The following is a 20293-nucleotide window of genomic DNA, read 5'->3' as shown; positions in this document are numbered from 1 at the left end:
TCTAATTATCGTCATTTGTTAGTCTTCATATTCAAACAGCCTCCTATTACTTGTTTAAATGGCTGAGGGTAAATATATTGTGCTACTAGTGATGTACCAGCTCTGAATCTTGGTTGCTCTGCCAGTTCACCGGATAGTACTTTCAATCAATATCGTTTCTAAGAATTTTGCAATAGATCGTATATAAGGGGCTGCTGAATATTTTGAGTTATTGATTTACATTCCATTTCTAAAAAAAACTTGAGGTATTCTACAACTACCACTACTACTACCATTACTCGCTGACGAGTATTTGACACGCATCAGAAGATGGTTACGCAAGGCGTTTTCTTTCATGAGCTTTTCTGTGACTGAAAAGCCCCATACGTGATGTTATCTCTCTTCCACACTCCGGACATATAAATCTCATTACTTTGTTGCCTGTTTAGTTTTTGGTTGCCGTTGGTTAACTAAGTTTACAATTCTCCTCCATTGCGTTCTATTATGCGCTGCTTCCTCCCACTGATGCTGCATACTTATCCCCTTTAAGTTTTCATAAAAAAACATCCTTGAATATTTTGAGTTGTCCACCCGGTTTTCTCTTACCCTCTACAAGTTCACCGTAAAGAAGAGATTTCGGTAGGCGGTTTTCTTGCATCCTGCATACGTGGCCAGCCCATCTTAAGCGATATTTAATAATTATGACTTCGGCGCTCCCGCAGCTGAATTCTCGCAGCTTATATTCTACACTAAATAGTAGTAAACAGTCAATATTAAAAATATTAATTAGAAATAGTACACAATAAACCCTACAAATATGCTAATTTCATCATTAAGTTTATCAGATCGAAGGAAACAACCATCCGATGACCGGTTTTGGAAATTTATTTCCATCATCAAGCCGACTTTAAGAAGCCGATCCTTTCTTAGATCGAAGGATCCAGCAAAGTAAGCCAGATGATGGGAGTAAATTCCAGAAACCGGTTGTCTGATGTTTGTTTCCATGCATCGGTCTGATGAAGTTGATATTGATTTCAGTGAAGAAAGTAGCATACTTGTAGGGGTTAAAGCCTCCCTGTACACTCTTATTTTATATAGAAGATTTTCACTTAGAAGACTTACTACTGTCACGTAGATAGAAATATGCTTGAATATCAATTAATATAGACGAAGTAGTAAAGTAATTCCTGTATGATCTTAGATAGTTTTGGCATCTGCATTTGAAAAGTTCTTCACCAAAATATTCGCCACCATATTCAAGATTTTTGAACACGGGTGGGAATGATGGTGCAATTAAGTTGCAACAGAATCCCGCTTGTTATACTACTAACGTGATTCAAAATAAAATAGTGCAAATATTCATTAATATAGACAAAGTAATAAAGTAATTCTTGAATGTTCTTGGTGACCCATTTTGAAAAGTTCGGAAATACACCACCATTTTCAAATATTTTGAATGAGATATAAAAGATGAAGCCATTCAATGCCGTCGAATCCCGCTATAGATCTTCTACTAACACTATTAAAAATAAAATAGTGCGTAAAACGTTGATATGTCACTTAATAATAAGACAAAGTAATATAAGAGTAAAAAAAAATAATTAAAATTGTGTAAAGAAAAACGAGAGCCATCTATCGGAACTAACGTGGTGGTGGACTGGTGGTGCTCCGCCAGCGTCCATCGGACTTTTGTCCGAAGATAGTCAAAGATAGGAACGTACTGGCACCTGGGGATGCAAGGCCGGGTGCACGAGGGTGGCGTGCTGCAGGGCCGCCGCCCCCGGCAGTTCCGCCGCCGCTGCCGCCGCTGCTGCCGCCGCCGAGTAGGCCAGGGGGTGGTGGTGCCACAGTTCGGGTCCGCCGGGGAAGAAGGGCGCGCCCAGATCTGTAACATAGACTTTAATTAAAATTAAGCATCTGTACTGGCCGAGTACGGTCGCGTGGGACACTGTACAATAAGGGGGCGATGAATGATTATACAGATAGTTAGGTGCATGGGTATGTGTGAGTGTGTGTGTATGTTGTTATTTACATTATTATGCTAGTGGTTGTTTAGGTTAAAATATTAACAAGTTTTCAGCTTTTTAGAGTATAAATGGATAATGTTTATAATGAAAATTAATACTGAAAAAAATTAAAAAATTATGAAACTTAAAATAAGCAAAGCAAATAAAGAAACAGTAAAAAATGACATAAAAGAATTTAAAAAATATAAATAAGCGTATATAAATCAACATAATATAAACATAAGCACTGCGTTAAGAATCAGTAAATGTGACTAAATCAAAAATTTTATTTAACAGTAACTCGATAATAAATTGTTTTCTTATTTGCTGCAAGCTATTTAGCCAATACCGTATTAAAACTTTAATGTCTTTTTGTTTTACATCATACAGTAATGTGTCGTAATATGATTAGATAGCAGTTTTAAATATGAACTATGATTTTTTTAAAGACAGTTTATAGGAAATTTTTAAAAAGATCCGTTAAAAGGCTTTAAAGAAAATTATAATTTTCTTAAAAACCTTTTACAGTTTCCTATTTTTGATTTTCAATGAGGGAAGGATATACTTCTTGAGCCGTTTTTTTAATGGTTATGTAAATTTAGTGTTCAAGGAATTAAAGGGCTTTAAAAAATGTGTTGTTTTCTGAACCATCTTTATTATATAATAATAATAGCTCCCGTATATAGCGTTTAACACATTGGGAGTAGCAAGGTACAGTTTGCCATGAGAGCCGTTCGGTATACAAGAAAGGTAATGTGGCTAGCAAACTATTTTTATTTTATTAAAAATAGTCGGCTGATGAAATGCCGGCTATACGATTCGAACACACAACCTTTGGATTGGTAGACGAGAGCTGTACCTCTACGCCACCGGGCACTTCCCGGTGGCGTAAGGTGGTAATATATACCCGGTCTATATTAATATAGCAGGTTTTTCTCAAAAGTGGTCCCCTATAACATTTTTATTTTTTTTCAGATTAAGAAACAAGATTTGGTATGTTAGTATATGACAAATTGGTATTGATTGAAGTATTCAATTGTTTTTTTTAATGATACCCTTGGTATTTTTTCACTTCATTTGATAGAAAATTACATAAATATGTCAACTTTTGACAATCTCAATTAAAAAAATAGTATTTAAATTACAATTTAGAGTGCCATGGCCATAAAGATAATGACAATTAGACTCGAAATACCAAGTACATAGTACCAAATTATTTGCAAAAAAAGCATTTGCCATATATGTTACTGAGCCATCCTCGTTCCATTTGAAAAAAAAACGTTATTATTAAAAATAAAATTTAGACATCTTTTAACCAGCCAGAAAAAGACACGAAAAATATTGGACGATCAAATTTATTTTTAAAAGACTACTTGATTAAAAATTAGTGGTTCTAAGAGAGCCATGGAAGTATAAATTGAAATTTAAAATATAAAATTTTCTTTAATAGATGGGTATCTGATATACCGTTCTTATTTAGAGTGTCATTTTCTATCGAATAAGGTAAAAAATACCGAGGGTACCATTTAAAAATCAAAAGTTGTAGTCGTTTCCGGTAAAACAGGAAGTGACCAAAAACAACTGAAAACGTCAATAAATCCTGATTTATGTCATAGACTAATGTATCAAAACTCGTACATTTATGTAAAATAACAAAAAAGTTATAGGTGTAAGAAATAATAGAGGTAAGAAACACCCGGTATACCTGAGAATGTTATTCGATGCCTGAATGAAGACATCAACTAAATTCCCTTTTCTGGTTAAAATTTAATAACTCAGCGATATCTTTCCGACATCCCCGGAATAAAGAGTAAATTGTGTGTGTTTGTCAATTTGCGAAATCAACTCAAGACGGCTTACTTGATGAGGATCAGGCCTCAAAACCGGTCATGACAGCGGTTATGGCATTTGAATTTTAATAACCTGATCTCAGAAAGTTTATTACATAAAGCAATTTTAGTCAGATTTTCAATTTAGGCAAATGTTTGTTTCATATCACAAAATTATTTAATTATTACCATTTGAATAAAGGAATTTATAATTTAAACAGTATTAGGAATAATATTTTTATATGATTGTATGTCAATTAGTACAAACATTTTACATCTCTACTAAGAATCAGGAAGATTAACCTGCGTACTAAGATTGTTTGTGAGCTAATTATTACTTTCCTTTTATTTCATTGGCTATTTTATGTTTTTTTTAATTTGCTGATTCCTTAAGATTATTTGGTATTCATAATTTTTATACATAATATTTTAAATAAATATTTTTATACATGTTCTACAGATAAAAATAAAACAAAAAGTTCCTATGAAAATATGCCCTAAAATGCTTCCCGAAGAAATGACAGCTCTCTAAAGGTAAAATAAAAATAATAATACAGGGTGGCGCAGCTCATTCGCCTCGGTTGATTATACAAAAACGGAAAGATGTAAACAAAAATATTTTATGGGTATATGTGGGGATGCAATGTGCATAATTTAAAATTATTTTGAAATATACAGGGTGTTTCAAAACTAAGATCCATACCAAAGTTATATTTTTTCTTATGGAACACACCCGGTATTTTATTTCATTTTTGGATTCTTGGGCCCAAAAAAAGGAATTTATTATAAGGGTTAAATATGTTTAAAATCTTTGGTTTTTGAGATATTTAAAGATATTTAAATTTGCATGCTACAATAGAATAGATTATTAACACCCTCTGCATTACTTTTCAGAATTAAGTCTTGTGCTGAGTTTAAAGGTAAAAAAATAAACTTTACTGAAAAATGGCATTGCTTCCTTAAATTTATACAGGGATATCAAAAATTGCTGATCTATTTTAAGGATTTATTTTATATAAAAAATTCGTTATTTCAAATGCAACACCCTGTATATTTTAAAATAAACCGAAGCAGATTCAAATGCTCTTTCAAACTATATTAGGGTTTTCTATACCTATCTAGCTCATATTTTGATTAAAAAAAAGATTAGGTAAAGGTATCCAAAAATAGGAATATTTCTGATAAGCGTTCCTTTCAAAAACTACTTGTCCTATTTCGCAGAGCTGGTAGTGTGGTTTATAAAAAACTTAATAGGCAGAAACCTGTCATGGGAAGTGAAGAAAATGAATTTGCCGTAATTGTCCCTTCTATAGAAAAACCATATATCTACAACTCATCGTAAAATAATTCAAAGACTACTTCTTCGTTTTTCTTGATAGAATAATAAACACATATTTAATAAATATTATTTATTAAACTATTGTAGGTAAATCAAATAAAAGTAAACTGATATAAATTTAAATAAGTCCATAAAATAGTTTCGATTTTGAAAATAGCTACTAACTGTCACTAGAAACTTGCCATGACGAGACTAGCCCTCTTGGTTGCCATTTTATTGAAAAATTGCTCTTTATTCAAAATCTGAGCTAGATAGGTATAGGAAACCCTAGTATAGTTTGAAAGAGCATTTGAATCTGCTTCGATTTATTTAAAAAAATACAGGGTGTTGTATTTGAAATAACGAAGTTTTTATGAAAAATAAATCCTTAGAATAGGTCAGCAATTTTTGATACCCCTGTATAAATTTAAGAAAACAATAACATTTTCCAGTAAAGTTTATTTCTCTACCTTTAAATTCAGCACAAGAATTAATTCTGAAAAGTAATGCACAGGGTGTTAATAATCTATTCTATAGTAGCATGCAAATTTAAATATCTTTAAATATCTCACAAATCAAAGAGTTTAAACATATTTAACCCTTATAATAAATGCTTTTTTTGGGCCCAGGAATCCAAAAATGAAATAAAATACTGGGTGTTCCATAAAAAAATATAACTTTGGTATGGATCTTAGTTCTGAAACACCCTGTATATTTCAAAATAATTTTAAAATGTGCACATTGCCTCTCCACATATACCCATAAAATATTTTGTTTCTACATCTGTCTGTTTTCGTATAATCAACCGAGGCGAATGAGGTGCGCCACCCTGTATATTTTGTTTATTTTTAAGAACATTGATAAACAGTTTTTTTTTTAATTTGGTACTCTTACACGCATTTTAATGCCAAAGCGAATGGCGATAGTCTAAAATTCCGTAACAGCCCTGGTTACGGAAGGTACTTTCCATTAGGGTAGAGAGTACTACTGTGTGGTACTTCTTTATCCTTATAGATACAGTAATTTCAATAAATGAAAATTAAAGCTAGAACTTTTTTTATGTAAAAAAGTGCTCTTCGTTTAGTTCGAAACAATGAATGGTTTTCAAGATATTTGCGTTTAAAGGTTCCGATGCATCGATTGTAGCATTAGCGAAATCGGGAGATTAATTTATTTAAAATAATCTTTACATTTTATCGTTTCACTAGTACTAAAGTCAATGCATCGTAATCTTTAAACACAAATATCTTGAAAACCGTTCACCTTTTCGAATTAAACAAAGAGCACCTGTTTTACGTAAAAAAGATTCTAGATTTTTATATCATTTGTCGAAATTACTGTATCTATAAAAAAGTACCACCATTAGTACTCTCTACCCAAATGGTAAGTACCCTTTTAGGCCTTTACGGAATTTTTCACAATCGCCATTCGTTTTAGCATTAAAAACTCCAAATTTCAGGAAAAACCGTTTACCAATGTTCTTAAAAATAAACAAAATACATTATTTTTATTTAACCTTTCGAGGGCTGTAACTTCTTCGGGAAGCATTTTAGGGCATATGTTCATAGGAACTTTTGATTTTATTTTTATTTGTAGAATCACCCACCAAAGCTATATACACCATTTTGTTGACACCCTGTGTATCTGACCTATATTAATAATTAAAAATTAGGATTTAAATTTGAATTCAAAATCAGTTCCAAAAACCGTTCCAATCCGCATTTAATTTTGGTTAGGTTAGGTTAACAACTGTCCAAATCGACACCTGCGTACAAATCCGATGCTGGCGTTCCCTATTACTGTTCTAGAAAGGTACAAATTTCTATGTTGGAACAAACCTATTGAGCAGATGTAAAATAAAATTGAAATTTTAAACCTGACTAAATTATAAATTAATTGAATTGCACCGTGTTGCCAGTTATATCGTGCGATTAAGCAAAAATCTGACTAAGTGAAAAGCAAATCGAAATTTATGGGCTGCTCTGTGGCCTCCAGTTATTAAAATGCAAACGCTTTATATATAATTGTATAACATATTGGACCTGATTGAGGATTAACTCGCCTGTTTAACAGCGGGATATGATTTCGGTAATTAACTTCCAATTAATAATTGATCTCTGCCGATTTTAATGGGAAAGATAATTAAAATCGATTAACTCCTCCAATGCTTCACACCACGATCCAGAAATTGTTTATATTTAATTGAAATAATGCAGGTTTGTTTTTGTATATTATTATTAATTAGATGTAAACAGAATTCTAATATCCTCTTCAGCTTAACACACATCTTTTATATTTTAATACTCTGCCATAAAATATTCAAGAAAATTTATTAATACTATTTGACCAATTACACAGAAAACTAAAAAATATTTTTATAGTAAAATGTCAATAAGTTTAGAATCTGACAGATAGAGATTTCGCAGTATCTCATTATTTGTAAATAAATTTGGCTAAATAAAAATAAAATAAGTTAAGAGCTACCCAGTATACATAAGAAACAGGTTAAAAAGATTTAGCTAGAATTTAAATAATTTTCGTCTTTATTTATAATACTTTTTTTTACTACGTATACGACTCACTCAGAGACGTTATTTTCTATAGAACGGTTTAGTCAGCAATTAAAAATTAATTAAACCATTTACTAAAACTTTTATTGCTTACAAATTCATTAAAATCAAAAGATCTAAAATCTTGAAATTTTATATCAGTCAATTATATCTACTTTTATACTTTTTTTTTCTTTACATACTTTTTAAAAGAAATATGAATGCTTCTACAGCTCTATTCAGAGAAATATCTTTCATAATATGAATTAGTATGTGTCATTTTAATACATTATTTATTCATTTTTAATGTACGAAGTTTTTTCAGTTTATTCTCAAGATCCAGACTAATAAAGAGAAACCTCGGTTTTTTTGAATGTGGGAGATGGTATAAAAATGTGTATTTCATACAAATTTTTAATTCTTATTTTTAGTTTTTTAATTCTATTTGTATAAAAATTATGTTTATGCCTCTAGTTATACGTTAATTTTTGCGCAAGGTATAAAATATATACCGAGTGCGTCTCAAAAGTGGCTCACCCATATATCTTTTTTATTTTTTCAGATAAAAAAACGAGAGTTGGTATGTTAGTATATGACATGAATTAAGATTGATTAACGTATTCAATTGTTTTCTATCACTTCTTGCTTCACCGGAAATGACTACAACTTTTGATTTTTAAATGGCACTCTGGGTACGTTTTTACATTATTCGATAGAAAATGTCACTCTGAATAGAATGACATATCATATGTCAACTTTTGACATTTTCGCATATGGTTTATTTGTAATTATAACTTGCGGTTCGTAACAAAAATTTCACTTGAAATACCAAGTGTGTGGTATCAAATTATTCGTAACAAAAAGCTTTTTCCAAATATGCTAATGAGCCACACTCGTTCCATTTGAAAAAATTGAAATACGATAAAATTAAAATACGATTTGGGCATAAAATATTAGACGATCAAATCTATTTTTCCAAGGCTCCTTGATTAAGAATTAGTGTTTTTAACATAGCCATGGCACACTAGATTGTATTTTAAAATACGATTTTTTATTAAGGAAGAATGTCAAAAGTTGACATATGATATGTCATTCTATTCAGAATGTCATTTTCTATCGAATAAAGTAAAAAAATAATGAAGGTGCCATTTAAAAATCAAAAGTTGTAGTCATTTCCGGTGAAACAGGAAGTGACCAAAAACAATTGAATACGTCAATCAATCCTAATTTATGTCAAATACTTACATACGAAATCTCGTTTTTTTTATCTGAAAAAATAAAAAAGTTATAGGGGGTGAGCCACTTTTGAGACGCACCCGGTATATACATATCTTTTTGAAGATTGTTTTTTGGGTTTATGGTCCGTAATAAAACTCTTAACACATTATTATTGTTAACGTTTCGATCTTTATTCGATCTTTATCAAAACATTTTTATTATAAACTTGGACGTCACAAAATCGAATTAAATATTTACATTTTAACACCAGTAATATAGTAAACGCCACGAATGTTTGGGAGTGATTCATCGGTCGCTACCATGTGAACTAATCTGTTCAAGGTCACATAAAACTTAATTCCAGTGGGGTGGTGTTTCAAGTCATATAATAATCAATATATAATCTGTTGTAATTTGTTGTTTTAACTGTCAAAGTCTTGTCAAAACATATATTTGGTTATAAATATAAAATGGAATGCCCCATTGGTCGCACTGCAAGCACACCAATGGACTGACGCACAAAAACGAATCAATCAAAGAAACGCGATATAATATCGTCTTTGTCAATCACGCTAACATTTTAGAATAAGTAGGAGGAGCGCAGGCAGATGATTAGACCGGGCCTTTAAAAACCTACGTCTGCGGCAAAAATTTACGTTTTTAATGTAAAAATGATAGCGCGCGTGTCGATTCTAACTTCATCAAGCGATAAATCACTCCCAAACATTCGTGGCGTTTACTCTAGTCACATTGCTACATTTAAAATCAAACAAACATATAGACTGACACATTGATGTATTTCTTTGGTTGCTCGATTAGTACCAGTACCGGTTCCCGATAGATCACCGAAGCATAAACTTCGGTGATCTATCAGGAACCGGTGTCTTGACAACTCTGTAGTAGCTGAGCCCTGAGTAAACTAGTATTTAATTTTGCGAACAATTTAGTCATGATGCTTTGGAACAGGATCTGTTATTTTCGAAACAGGTTTGTTTTGGAACTGGCTTGGAACAGGTTCATGTACTATCCTATACCAGTTCCAGTTCCAACTGTTTCAAAACACTGCGAGTGTAACTGGTTTTATTGATGTGGAACAGTTTAGAACTTGGAACAGTTTGAGACGTGAAACAGTTTGGGACTTGGAACAGTTTGGGGCTTGGAACAGTTTGGGACTTGGAACAGTTTGGGACTTGGAACAGTTAGGGGCTTGGAACTGTTTGGAACAGTTAAGTAAAAAGAACTGGTTTGAGGTTGAGAATCGAGGTCGTATATCGCTTTAGCCAGTCTAGCGGACGAGACCGTTCAGCTGTTATCTGTTATCGGGGTAGAAAAGAGCTACCTAAAAAACCAGTGTGACGGTTTATTTACTGTATTTAATTAAAATTCAAGTAAATTTTTATTATACATTTTAAATAGGAAGAGTTTTTTAATGTAAATAGAATAGGTGAAGAATTTTTTTATGATAAAAAAAGTGCTGGGTGACGTTACCAAAGGCAATAATTTTTTTGAAAAATACAGTGTAGAACAATTGGTTATTGTATTTTATAATAAATATAGTAGATATATAATTTAAACACTTCCAAGAATATAAGTATATAACACATATTTTTAGGGGTGGTATATTTCGATTCTCATGATGTTTTTTCGCTAAAACATGTTTTTGAAAAGTTTATGTTTTGTTATATATATAAAAAGTTTATATTTTGTAATATAGAGGATGCTGTAACGGCAACTTCCAACGTGGCAACAATTCGGAGAACACTCTACTGCTACTGAAACAGAGAGAACCGAAACGGAATGATACCAGTACGGTGTTAATTTACGTTTTGGAACAGTTTGGAACTGGAACAGGTTTCTTGAAACAGGTATCTTTTGCAACTGGAACAGGTTGTACCTGTTATTAAAAAATCGCTGTTTCGACCATGACTAGCACAATTGTTGAATATTGCATAGCCTAGACTATATACATACAGGTTGTCCCAGGCTAAGCATGCATTAGAAGTTTCTAGAGAACCACATTATCTAGATCGGAGATTTTTTGCACTGTTTACAGCGCGATCTATCGATTAAAATATTTTCAATATGGCGACACTTAAATTCTTTGTAAAATTCTATGAATATTGACTTAACTTAATGAATTAACTTCTATGAATATTGACTTAACTCTATACCTAACATTAACCGTTTTTGAGAAAAAAATATATTTAAAATTTTTGGACGAAAAAACTACCTGTCAAAAAAATGGTATAGCCTAAAAGTCCAATTTAGTGATTACCACAGCCACTGTGACATAAAGAGAAGACATGTGGCTATCTATTTCAGAAATTAAATTGTTCAAATGTCATATAAAAATGGCGGTCATAGGTTACTGGTTAAAATAAAAAAAATGTATGCTTTAAAACTAAATCTTAAATAACTTGAAAACGATTTATTTTGGGTATAGGAACATGTATAATCAAAAAGTAACGAATTGGAAAACCTTTTCACTAGTGAAATAAAAAAGTGGGTTTCCATTTGAAAAAAAAATATTTGTGACCATTTCTTTATCGCTCAATTCTATGACAGCTGCGGCCATTATTATATGACATTCGAACAATTTAATTTTTGAAATAGATAGCCACATGTTTTCTCTTTATCGTGCAGTGGCTGTGGTAATCACTAAATTTGAAGTTTAGGCTATACACAATTTTTTGACAGGCAGTTTTTTCGGTCCAAAAATTTTAAATATTTTTTTTCTCAAAAACGGTTAATGTTAGGTGCTGAGTGTTTAATATCAAAATTCATCAAATTTTACATAAAATTTAACTATGTAATAAAAAATGGGGGGTACCCATTTACAATAAGAAAGTTGCTGTCAACTTCCGGTATTTTCGGACGCCATATTGAAAATATTTTTAATTGATAGATCTCGTTGTCAAAGAATAATGTGCAAAAAATCTCCGATCTAGATATTGTAGTTCTTTAGAAACTTTTAATGCACGCTCAGCCTGGGACACCCTGTATATCTACTGTCAGTAACATATAAAATATTTAACCTCAATATTTTTGAACTATCCAACCAAACGGAATTTAATATAGATACAACAATATTTTACGAGACCTCATATTTTTTAAGTCCGGTCCTAGGACATATCCGTAATTTATGGGCAAACTATTGGACTTCGAACGGCATTCACTATCGCTTTGTTCAAACATTTCCAAATTTATGGATTCAACATGGATCGGACGGCAGCCGAGAGCCGGCTCGACAAATTGATATATTCCATTTCATTTTTGTTCGAAACAGAATCAAGTGAAAAAATAATTGGACGTACGTAGGTATTGACAGGAATGGGCGCAATTGTATTATTTCCAAAGCGCATATAGAAGTTTTTAATTTTATTTTGTACGGTAGTCTATTAAAAGTACAACAGTATTTATGGATTATTCATTTGTACCCTTTATTGTTACTATTTTTACACTATCATTCTTTAATGCTGTTAGTGGATTTTTCAGAAAAAAATATATTTTCTGTTTTTTAGCTTCCTATTCTAGAAATATGGCTATAAATATATGCGGAACACAAGGTGTGCTGCTTTTTTTATGTAAAATATTACAGTCTTGATGAGTGAGAGAGAAAATTTTAAATTTCTCTTTTAAAACCATCAAAAAATCTTTCTTTTGACTAGTTACCATGGAAACTAGAAAAACTTGCGGAATTTTTTGTGCAAGCTAAGCGATATTTAAGCAAACATTTTCAGTTGTGTCAGTTAAGACAAACTTTACTATACAAAACGAATGTACTTAAGATATACAGAGTGGTAGATAGCAAAAAGACAAAACAACTACTAGGGCACAAAAAGAACCTAGTACGCATAATTGTAGGTTTCGTCACTGGAAACTGCCCCACTGTGAGTCTTAAGCTTGATTTTCATGCATCCGTTATCCGACGATACGATGAATCGATATTAATTTTATTGGTTGAATTTAACGACTTCGATTGGTTAGAAACGGTTAACCAACCGAAGCCTTTAAATTCAACCAATAAAATTAATATCGAATCAACGTATCGTCGGACAACGGATGCATGAAAATCAAGCTTTAAATAAGTGCAAATATTTTCAAAGCTGGTAGAACTCGATAAAAAAAACATATTTTCTTTCTACCGTTTTTCAAAAAAGTCCAAAATAACCGAGTTAATCAAGTTTGAAACTTAAAAAAAATATTTATTATTAAAAAGTTTTGAGAGCCTCCGGATTTTGTCTGTATTTGCATCACTTTTAGTGTCGTTACCATGGAGTAAAGTCGTTACTATGGTAATACCGTGGGAAAATTTGCGGTGAACAGGCAAGTTATAAAAAGTTTTCACTAGTAATACCACTAGAGGTCAAATTATTTCCGGAAATTTTTTCGAGCTCATGAATATTTTGAAAATTATCCCGAGTCGAAGACGAGGGATAATTTTCTAAAAATATTCATGAGCGAGAAAAAATGTCCGGATTTAATTTGACTTCGTGTGGTATTCGGTAAGAAAATTCCACACCAAAGTGTGTTTGAAAATTAAATAATTAAAATGTATTTTTCGATTTTTGGTCGAATTGATTATTTAGTTATTATGACAACTAAGTGACACCCAAACCTAAAAACTATTTCAGTTTTGAAGCTGTCAAGCGGCACGGCTTAAAAAAAATGTTTCGTTTCGGTCATAAAAGCAAAGAAAATATTCGCCAAGAGATTAAGCAGTTGACACCCGCGAATACTAGGAAATCGAAGTCAAGCGTATTGAAGCAGTTTACAAACTTACATCTCAGCTTTGTAATTGAAATGTATCAAAATTATCATGTAAACAAATAAAAACCAGACTCTCAAAAAGACATTCTGTCATTATAAACGTCAAAAAATGTCCAGTATAATTCGCTGTTGGGTACCCACAAGGAAAAAATTTTCACTAAAATTTATCCGTCGCCATGGTGATTTGTCAAAAAAGCACGTTTTGATTGGTTAAAAATTACAGGTGTGGAATTTTCACTAAAATTTATCCGTTGCCATGGTGATTTGTCAAAAAAAGACGTTTTGATTGGTTAAAAATTACAGGTGTGGAATTTTCTAAAATAAACAGGAAAATTTTAAAGAAAATGCACGATTTTCAACATCTTTTTTTTTGCGAAAAAAACCTCATAGACGTGTTCCTGGGGTCGAAATATAACACCCCTAAAAGTATTTGCACTTATTTAAGACCCACCCTGTATAAATCAGATGTAAACAGAAAAATAGTAGGTTGCCACTTATTTATTAAAAACGTTTATTACGAAAATCGTGTATCATGATTATTAAAGTACCTATTTCATTAAATTATAAAAAAATTTTCACCCCACTCCATTTATTGCACAAAAGAGTGCTGATACTTTAATGGCGTTAACAAATATTGAAAAAAGAATTATACGATTATACTATTTATGGCCAAATCAAACTATAAGTAAATAAACGGTTATGCCAGAGCAACAATAATACCTAACTTATTAATTTGATTTTTAAATTAAAAAATAATCCTTAGAAATTCCTTTTTAAAAAATATCTCAAAAGAGTCTAAAACTTAGGTATAGAACATTAAGCTATGAAATATGCTTTTAATTTTACGCATAATTTGAAACTGCAATGATATAAGGTGTTTCATTTAGCACAACTGAGTTGGCTTCTACATCTAGAATAGCCGCAAGTATGCAATCTTGCAAATGCCGTATGTTAGAACAGAAACAGTGTTCTGTTGGTTTGGAAATGATGACATGACATTTTCTATATAATTTTACATATAATATGACAGCGATCTTAATTTCAAAGTCACCTTTAACACTGTTTTTTCAATCGTATTGTATTTCAGACCAAAGAAAACTGATATTAATGTTATTTTTATACGTTTTTAGTTATATTTTTATATATCCTTGAAAAAAATATTTCAATGCATTTTGACTTAAAAGAAACATATTATTTGATTTTCAGTCAAGCTAAAATGCTCTTTAACGTTATAAAACTATAAAATGTTTATCCAAGTAAATAATGTATAAACAATGTCATATTTAAGCTTTATTATCCTTTGAATTATACTTACTTTACATATACTTCAGCCCGCTGTTTATTAATGCATATACAAAAAATAAGACAAGTAAAACTTCTACTATTTGCTTGGCAACTATTTGTACAGTTAAATTATCTCTTTCACTGAATATAGTTGTTTGACGGTAATCCGTATGTATATTTAAAAATTATAACTAGTTATTTTTCATATTTGTTTATGAAAAAAACTGATATAAACTCTGTGAATGTAAGTAATTATCACATAGAAATAAATTCTTCAAAAACATTCTACAATTATATTCTATTTATATAAATCAACAAAACTTGTTATCTTTTGTTGTTGCTATTTTTATATTTTAGTAATAAAAAATCTAATAAAAACTCTAAAAGGTTAATATAAATATTAATAAAAATTTTAAAATTATATAAATATTTGAGCATAATATAATAAGCTATGATACACATATTATATTTATTCATATCAAGAAATGTGTATTCTGAGAAATTCGTAAAACATACGAAATGTTTCGGCTTTTATTGTAAGCTATAAATATTAGTACATAATATTCAGTGCATTAAGCATGAGAATAAAAATGTTCGAATTATTTTTGATTTTCATTGTTATCGTAAATTGATAAAATTAGATCATTTTAAACTGTTTGTAAATACACATTTTTGTGGAAACATTACTATACAATTTTTTAAAATTATCAATAAAAATGGATATATTGGTATTCTTAATTGTAAAGCTAATCAATTTTATAAATATATAAAATGTTTATAAATAATATATTATAAAAAGATAAACCTATAAGCTCAATTGAGTTATTTAAAACCGGATGTTAAAACTAATCTTTGTACACTTGCTTTAACTTAAAAAAGAAACAAATTGAGGAAATCTCTTCCTATTTCCAAGGAGATGATCCAATTTGTTCACACTTTCTTGAACAGGACCGATTCCCATATCCCGCCACTATAAAGACTTTCGAAATAGGGATTTGTGTGTTTATGAACCTCATTATTCTTTAACAAAAAGAGCCAAAAAAACTGGAGTTGTAAAGTTGAAAAGCCCTTTTATCTACTATGTGAATTTTATGAGTAAAAGCTTTCAAGCCCAATGAACGCTTTTCGATGTTAACCTACTTTATGAGTTTAGTAGGAAGATAAATATTGCGCTTCAAGGAAGTTGGTTAATATAGCGTTATAATATTTAATAAAAAGAGGTAAAAATGTATCTAAGAACCTAAGAATATATACCTAAATTGTTAAAATACAAGTGTAAAATGATAAACGTGTAAAAGTTTGGATGGTTGTTGGTTAAAAAAATAGTTTTTTGACGCTTTATAATGTTATTTGCCGAAGAGGGATTTTCACAAGACATAATCATTATAAAATTTTCTATTTTGGACTAATTTTCTATTTTTTAGAATACGTATATTGCTACGTTTAGTTTCTTTTTAAAATAGTTTCTTCCCCTTACTGGTTACCAGTTTTCTAATTTTTAATACAACTATCTATGTATTTTAGGCTTTGTAGATTCTACACACATTTTAAACACACTTTGAATATAATGTTCTAAAATACCTAAATTTAACATACTCTCTTTGAAATATTTTTAATTTTATATCAAAAATCACAAGGCAGAGCAGAAGCGAATTAACATTTTTTGGCCTTGATGCATTATTTTATAAAATTATATTGTTTGTCTTTTAAAGGTTTTAGTCTACTTAAACTTTTTGAAAAAACTTATAGATTAAATATTTTACAGTATGCTCATAAAATTATGATAAAAATTACACTAAAAAAAATACGAAGCGATACACAATGATTGAAATAGTCGACAAAACTTTGTTAGGGGATTTTAGGGCCAGTGATTGGTACCTCTGGAATGTCATTTTATTGACGTGTTTTTTTGAGTTTTCTTTTTCTTATTCTAAATTTACAATTTTTGACTTTATTTGTGAAATCGACATATTTTTCATTGTAAAAAACATAATAATTTTCAATAAATCTATAGTATTCAATATATCGAGTGTTTTTCAAAAGTGGCTCGCCCCTGTATTTTTTTTTCAGATAAAAAACGATATTTGGTATTTTAGTATATGATATAAATTAGGATTGATTGACGTATTCAATTGTTTTTGGTGTAGTTGACTTTTGATGTTTAAATGGCACCCCCTTTACTTTATTCGATAGGAAATGACACTCTCTCAACTTTTGACATTTTCGCTTAAGGAAAAATCGTATTTTAAATTTCAATCTAGAGTCTAGAGTGCCGTGGCTGTGTTAAAAATAGTAATTTTTAATCAAGCAGCCTGGGAAAAATAGATTTGATCGTCTACATACACGAAAAACATCGTGTATTGTCCTAGCCGGTTAAAATATGCCTAAATCATATTTTTAATCATATCTCAATTTTCTTAAATAAAACCAGGGTGGCTCATTAGCATATTTAGAAAAAGCTTTTTTTACGAATAATTTGATATCACACACTGGTATTTCATGAGTCAAATTGTCGTTATGAACTGCATTTTACAATTTGAAATAAACCATATGCGAAAATGTCAAAAGTTGACATATGATATGTCATTCCATTCAGAGTGTCATTTCCTATCGAATAAAGGAAAAAAATATCGAAGGTATCATTTAAAAATCAAAAGTTGTAGTCATTTACGGAGAAACAGAAAGTGACCGAAAACAATTGAATACGTCAATCAAGCCTGATTTATGTCATAAACTAACGTGACAAATCTGTTTTTTTTATCTGAAAAAATAAAAAGTTTTAGAGGTGAGCCAATTTTGTAAAACACCCGGTAGAAAAGGAGTACTTACATGGTTGTGGCTTATTTTCGTCCCGGCTTTCAAAAAAGTTTAGAAATTGAACACAATCTGCAAAATAACTTTTAATCAATACAAAATTGCATTTTTGAGCACAGTTCAATTATTTATTAAATATCAAAATCAAACGTCGGACGATTTTAAAATGCTGTTAACCAGGAAGTAACAAAAAATATGGATCAATATGATAAGCCCATATTCAGGTACATTTTAACTTTTAAATTTAAAAAATATATAGATCTTTTTACTACTAATTTCAGATTTATTATAATGTTATTTTTATAAAAAAAATTGGAATAAAACAAGTTAATAAAATTTAAATATGAGTTTTATTATCAAACTTTATTACGAGTACGTAACATAACCTATATTTTTTATTTATTTTGAGAGGCTTATTAAAAAGTTAAATTGGAATATCTTCAGATTAAATCTATTTATTTTTCATCTCGTTTTGTTTAGTCTCACTATTACAGAAATCTGATTTATTTTATCATTAGAAATATATTCATAATATTATTTTTCCGTGTGTTCTAAGGCTTGTGATAACAGCTGATAAATATTTGAATTACTTAAATTTGCTGCAAACCAAACCAATAGAACCAGAACAGAAAACTATTTCAATACTTTGGATCACTGTTTAAAAAGTGACTAAATTTTTGTATTTTTATACCAATTTAAATTGAAACCTCTATTTTTGGTCTTTTTTTTTATTTCATTTAGCTTCAAAAATAAAGGCTACTTTGTAGAAAGTCTTCTACACATAAATAAAACAGTTTTCAGATATTTTAATGATTTTTTTTTCACTACGAAAATGTTACTTCCTCTAGGCAAGTGAATAAATAAGATACTATAACTAGCCATAAAAGTGAGTGAAAAATTCATTGTTTGAATAATTTAACCGGACGAGTACATATGATTGTTTACAATTATGGTTCATCAGCGATATACAGGTTGAGTCTTAAATAAGTGTAAATATTTTTAAGGGTAGTACAAGGTTTGCAAGAAAGAAAATCCAGAAGAGATCCAGTTGTTCTCAAAATTTAAGCGAAAAATCATTTTTTAGATTGTCAATGTAAAATATCTCGGGACATATTTGAAAAACGGTAAAGAGAAAATATGTTTCTTTTATTGAGATCTACCAGCTCTGAAAATATTTGCACCTATTTAAGACTCACCCTGTATAACTGTTATTCATATGCCTATAGAAAATAGCATTTCAACAGAGGAAAAAGTTAACGTGCAAATTATTACTCCGAAAACTCTTGTATATAGATATAGATACCTTTATACAAAGTTGCTTCTATTTTTGACGCTGAATAAAATAACAGAAATGAAGGTTTTATTTGAAATACTTGATTTTTTTATATTTTATAAACACTCTATATAACATTTAATTAAATACAATAAACAATTAATTAAAGTAAAAAAACTTTATAAATTTCTTGTTTGTAACTCTTCTGAGCATAATTATTGCAAAATTGCAACTCTTGACAAACTACTTTTGACAAACAGTAAAATCCACACTTAAAAATTAAAATATTTATTCCTCTATTAAAACGGCGATTGGGTTAAAAATCTATAAAGACAAAGCTCTTAGAGTCCCTTTACTTGAACCAAAATTAAAATTTTAGAAAGTACTTAACGTTTCAAGAAGCATCCTCCTCCGTAGTGGAAAGAAGAAGAAAAAAAAACAATTAAAATATAAAATGAAATATTTTGAGAATATTTTAAATCCTGCTTTATAATCAGGATTTAGATCATTTAAATTTAGTTAACAAATAAGTCTAACATTATTCATTTTAATAATAACGGCTTTTTATTTTTAGTCCATTGTTTTGTTATTTGTGCTGTAAAATCAGTCATATATTAGTTTATATCATGTTTTAGTTTAACTAAAATACACTACTCTAACTACCGTATGATCGAAAAAAAAACGGCGTCCAGTTGGCTGGGAAATGACGATCTATAACATTTCCCATGTCACATAAAATGACAGCGATCTTCATTTCATATCCATCGCTGACGCCGTTTTTTTTCGATTATACGGTATAATATCTAAATATGTGTGTAATGTCATTATAAATATATTTATTAACTTTGCATTTTCATATGATAAATTCAGTTTTAAATAAAGAAATAATCAATAAGTTATTAATTTAAAATTTAATTATTAAATTAATTTAATTTTTTTTAATAAACCATTGTAATTAAATTTAATAGGTATATATTTTTTAATCAAACTTTAGTTAGTTTTAAATTCAAACGCAAAATCTGTGTTGCTACATTAAACTTTTCACAATTTATCAGCTTATGATAAATCCTTCTTTCGTACACTTTTACCCTAAAATAATTGTTTTCACGAAAGTAACTATATTAAATGGAAAACTCTACAGTAAATAGAAAGTTTTGGAAGCTACAGCTTGGAAAATTTATATGTGATGTGTGTGTAACTTTGGGGTATATAGGAGTGTGGATATGTGCCATAGGCAGTGATAAGAGCAGAAA

At 30.0% G+C, this 20293-nt stretch overlaps 1 protein-coding gene across 1 annotated transcript in view; it reads right to left on the bottom strand.

Moving 5' to 3' along the window:
- The window catches only part of LOC115877998, a 73886-nt gene that overhangs the window by 25827 nt on the left and 27766 nt on the right, over positions 1 to 20293 (bottom strand). The window contains exons 4-5 of the mRNA XM_030894350.1: positions 17783 to 17839; positions 1701 to 1876 (exon numbers count right to left, since the gene is read on the bottom strand). Coding sequence (XP_030750210.1) covers positions 1701 to 1876; positions 17783 to 17839 — 233 coding nt within the window. The remainder of the gene's footprint in view (positions 1 to 1700; positions 1877 to 17782; positions 17840 to 20293) is intronic.

This window comes from Sitophilus oryzae, unplaced genomic scaffold (assembly GCF_002938485.1).
Source record: "Sitophilus oryzae breed Bouriz unplaced genomic scaffold, Soryzae_2.0 scaffold_149_pilon_pilon, whole genome shotgun sequence".
Taxonomy (NCBI): domain Eukaryota; kingdom Metazoa; phylum Arthropoda; class Insecta; order Coleoptera; family Curculionidae; genus Sitophilus; species Sitophilus oryzae.
The sequence above is the reverse complement of the archived record's forward strand: the minus strand, read 5'-3'. Positions and strand labels throughout refer to the sequence as shown.